Here is a 3,543-nt window from a genome sequence, read left to right on the forward strand (position 1 = left end):
TGTCTTTCATTGAGCATGTGGTGCCAGAAGGGAAGTCTACACTTTATCAGAAGCTTTAGTTAATTCATACTTACTCGACTAGAGAATTTGTAGGAGAAGTTTCAGTTTGTGGTTAAGGTTGTTACTGTTTTCTTTTAAAGAAAACAAAATTTGTTATTTTTTTCCAGATTTGGAATCCGCATATGAGGCTAAGTGTTTAGAAAAGAACATTTGTGAAATCAATTTTTCCAAAAGGAATTCAGATGGAAAACGTAAATCCCTGGGCCTTACCTGGATGTGTGAGGGTGCGGTGGGAAGACCACCGCGTGCTCGAGAGGGCTGTTCGAATCAAGCGACAAGTGGCTCTAGAAAAACACCTGCCAACAAGGACAGCACGCCGCCTCGGCCTCAGCAGAGGCTCCCTAGCAGGGAGAGCTCGTTCGAGTGTAAGGAGTGCGGGAAGGCCTTCAGCCGTGGCTACCAGCTCAGTCAGCACCAGAAGATCCACACCGGCGAGAAGCCCTACGAATGCAAAGACTGTAAGAAGGCCTTCCGCTGGGGTAACCAGCTGACTCAGCACCAGAAAATCCACACGGGCGAGAAGCCCTACGAATGCAAAGACTGCGGGAAGGCCTTCCGCTGGGGCTCGAGCCTGGTCATCCATAAGAGGATCCACACGGGCGAGAAGCCCTACGAATGCAAAGACTGCGGGAAGGCCTTCCGGCGCGGCGACGAGCTCACTCAGCACCAGCGCTTCCACACCGGGGAGAAGGACTACGAGTGCAAGGACTGCGGCAAGACCTTCAGCCGCGTGTACAAGCTCATCCAGCACAAGAGGATCCACAGTGGGGAGAAGCCCTACGAGTGCAAGGACTGCGGGAAGGCCTTCATCTGCGGGTCAAGCCTCATCCAGCACAAGAGAGTCCACACAGGCGAGAAGCCCTACGAGTGTCAGGAGTGTGGGAAGGCCTTCACCCGCGTCAATTACCTTACTCAGCACCAGAAGATCCACACCGGGGAGAAGCCCCACGAGTGTAAGGAGTGCGGGAAGGCCTTCCGCTGGGGCTCCAGCCTTGTTAAGCACGAGCGAATTCACACGGGCGAGAAGCCGTATAAGTGCACGGAGTGTGGGAAGGCCTTCAACTGTGGCTACCACCTCACCCAGCACGAGCGAATCCACACGGGCGAGACGCCTTACAAGTGTAAGGAGTGTGGGAAGGCGTTTATTTACGGGTCCAGCCTTGTTAAACACGAGAGGATTCACACAGGGGAGAAGCCCTATGGCTGTAAAGAGTGCGGGAAGTCCTTTAGTCACGGCCACCAGCTCACACAGCACCAGAAAACTCACGCTGGCATGAAAGCTCACGAGTGCAAGGAGTGTGGGGAGGCATATAGTCATACGAGCCACCTCAGAGAGCACCAGCAAATCCACGATAGCTGAGGCACCAACGCCGCAGTGGCGTGTGCGAAGGCCTCTGCACGACAGTCCTTTCCTCGTGACAGTTTACCATGGGAAAGCCTTCAGTAGTTACTGTTTTGTTTATAGAAATCAGAAGTCATTCTTTTTCCTCTCTCTCTCTCTCTCTCTCTCTCTCTCTTTCTTTCTTTCTTTTTTTTTTTTGTTTTTGCCAGCAGGCATGTGCACTCACTGGAGACAGTGAGGGAAAATGAGAAAGCTCCCCTACGGGGAAAGGTCGGTGGCATTCCCTTCTCCATCTCTCCCTCCTTTCAGGATTTTTGGGCACATACGCACATGTGCCCATGTCATTTTCAAGCTGCTGGGTTCGAGACTCGAACTACACAGTTGATGATGTGGGATCCGGCCATCTTAACCACCATTCCACTGGCCGGCCCTGAACAGAAATCATTCTAGAGGCAAATTTGGAGAGCAGAAAAATCACTTTTTCTTACTGGTCCCACACACAGAGCATAGACGCTTTTACTGGCTGGGCTAGTGGAATGAGTTCATGGAAGCCTGCCAGTACCATTCCACGTCCCAGTTCAGATCTGGTCCTGCTCATGTCGTGTGTGGGGAAATCTGCTGTGGCATATGCCCTACCAGGGTCCTTGTCCCACCCTTTGCTTCCTGTGACACACTGTGAAACCTGCTTAGTGCGCTGTGCGTGGTCCGTACGGTGCGTGCTTTGTACATAGGGATAATCACATCTGCCTCAGGCCGCCGTGGAAACTAAATGTGCACGTGACCGCCTCGACGGCGTATCTGGAGTCCTGCGTGAGCTCAGTGCGTGTTAACTATTGTTCCTGTGATCATTACTCCCAGTGTTGCTATTAGTGAATTATTCCAGAAGACCCTCTGTGAGTGCAGTGAGTTTAGAAAAGGCTGTCAGACTTCTAGAAGAAACAGGAGACGGTTGTCCAGCCTTAGGTTAGACAGTGATTTCTCAGTGCACAGCAGACACTCAATAGAAAACTCAAAGGCAGATTTCATCGAAAGGACAGTTTGTTCATCAGACGATGCCCTTGCAGGGGAGGGCAGGCAGCAGCCCAGAAGGTGTTCGCCTGCATACACCTGACCAAAGACTCACAGGAACCAGGAAGAGTCCCTCAGGTGGGTACCAGATCCGGGGGAAGAGGGAAACTTGAGCACTTCACAGAAGGTCGCCCAGTGGCAGTAAGTGAAAACGTGTTTGGCGTTATTACTCACCATGGAAACGCAACATCAGACCGCGATGTGATGTCACCAGAGTCCCCAGAGTGGCTAAAGTTAAAGCCACAGTAACCAAGAGCATATGTGTCCGTGTCTCACCACAAGTGGTAAGTGAGGTGCCAAGTGTGTCGCTTCGTTTGAGTTACTCATTCCACATTGTGCCCGCGTACGGAGCGGCACCCTGTACTTGGTGAATGTAATACGGCTATGATTTGTCAGTTAAAAATAAATTTTAAGAACAGTGAGCTAGTTTCTTTGTTGGATATTTCTTGAAGGAAATGGGGCAGCCAACTGAATCTCTGCCAGTTCCTAGAGTCCCCCGGGCAGGGGTGGGCAGGCAAGCGCTCAAGTCCTGGGGGAAGGGCCAGGCCCCAGGGTGGAGTCCTGGGAGAGCTGGGGAAGCCCTTAGACTCAAGAGAGGAACTTGAGCTGTCTTTGGGTTTTTTTTCATTCCATGAGTGACCAAGAGAAATAAGCAGCACCCCAAACAGGGTCCTGGTGCTGCAGCCCACTCCCAACGTCACCAGTCCTGGGTCGTGGGCACGGGCGCCCAGCGTCTTCAGGGAGGTCTCCAGGTTTGAACTGGGAGCCTTCTCACGCGCCATTGACTCCTGAGAGCATTGCCTTTTACTGCTGTGCCACCATCTGGCCCCTGAGCTATCTTAAGAAAGGTGTCTGAGCACGAAGATAAGACGGGGAGAGGACTAGAGCCATAGCGGAACCGAGGGTGTGGGTGGGGAGGGGAGGTCCGAGAGCCGAGGGGGTGGGCCTGGAAGGAGTGCCTGTGCATGTGACAGGAGTGACCAGAGCTCGGGGACAAGTTCCCGAAGGCTGAAGAAAGAGGAGCCTCGGAGAGCTGGGGCGGGGCTGGGGTGGGGTGCTCCGTACAGCCTGGG

The 3,543-nt window shown here is 52.9% G+C and overlaps 1 protein-coding gene across 1 annotated transcript in view; it reads left to right on the top strand.

Moving 5' to 3' along the window:
- Positions 1-3,543, top strand: part of ZNF331 (zinc finger protein 331) — a 47,671-nt gene that overhangs the window by 42,495 nt on the left and 1,633 nt on the right. The window contains exons 6-7 of the mRNA XM_027770399.1: positions 168-1,415; positions 2,472-2,548. Of these exons, the coding sequence (XP_027626200.1) occupies positions 168-1,415; positions 2,472-2,548 (1,325 nt within the window). The remainder of the gene's footprint in view (positions 1-167; positions 1,416-2,471; positions 2,549-3,543) is intronic.

This window comes from Tupaia chinensis, unplaced genomic scaffold, assembly GCF_000334495.1.
Source record: "Tupaia chinensis unplaced genomic scaffold, TupChi_1.0 Scaffold000131_1, whole genome shotgun sequence".
Classification (NCBI taxonomy): Eukaryota; Metazoa; Chordata; class Mammalia; order Scandentia; family Tupaiidae; genus Tupaia; species Tupaia belangeri.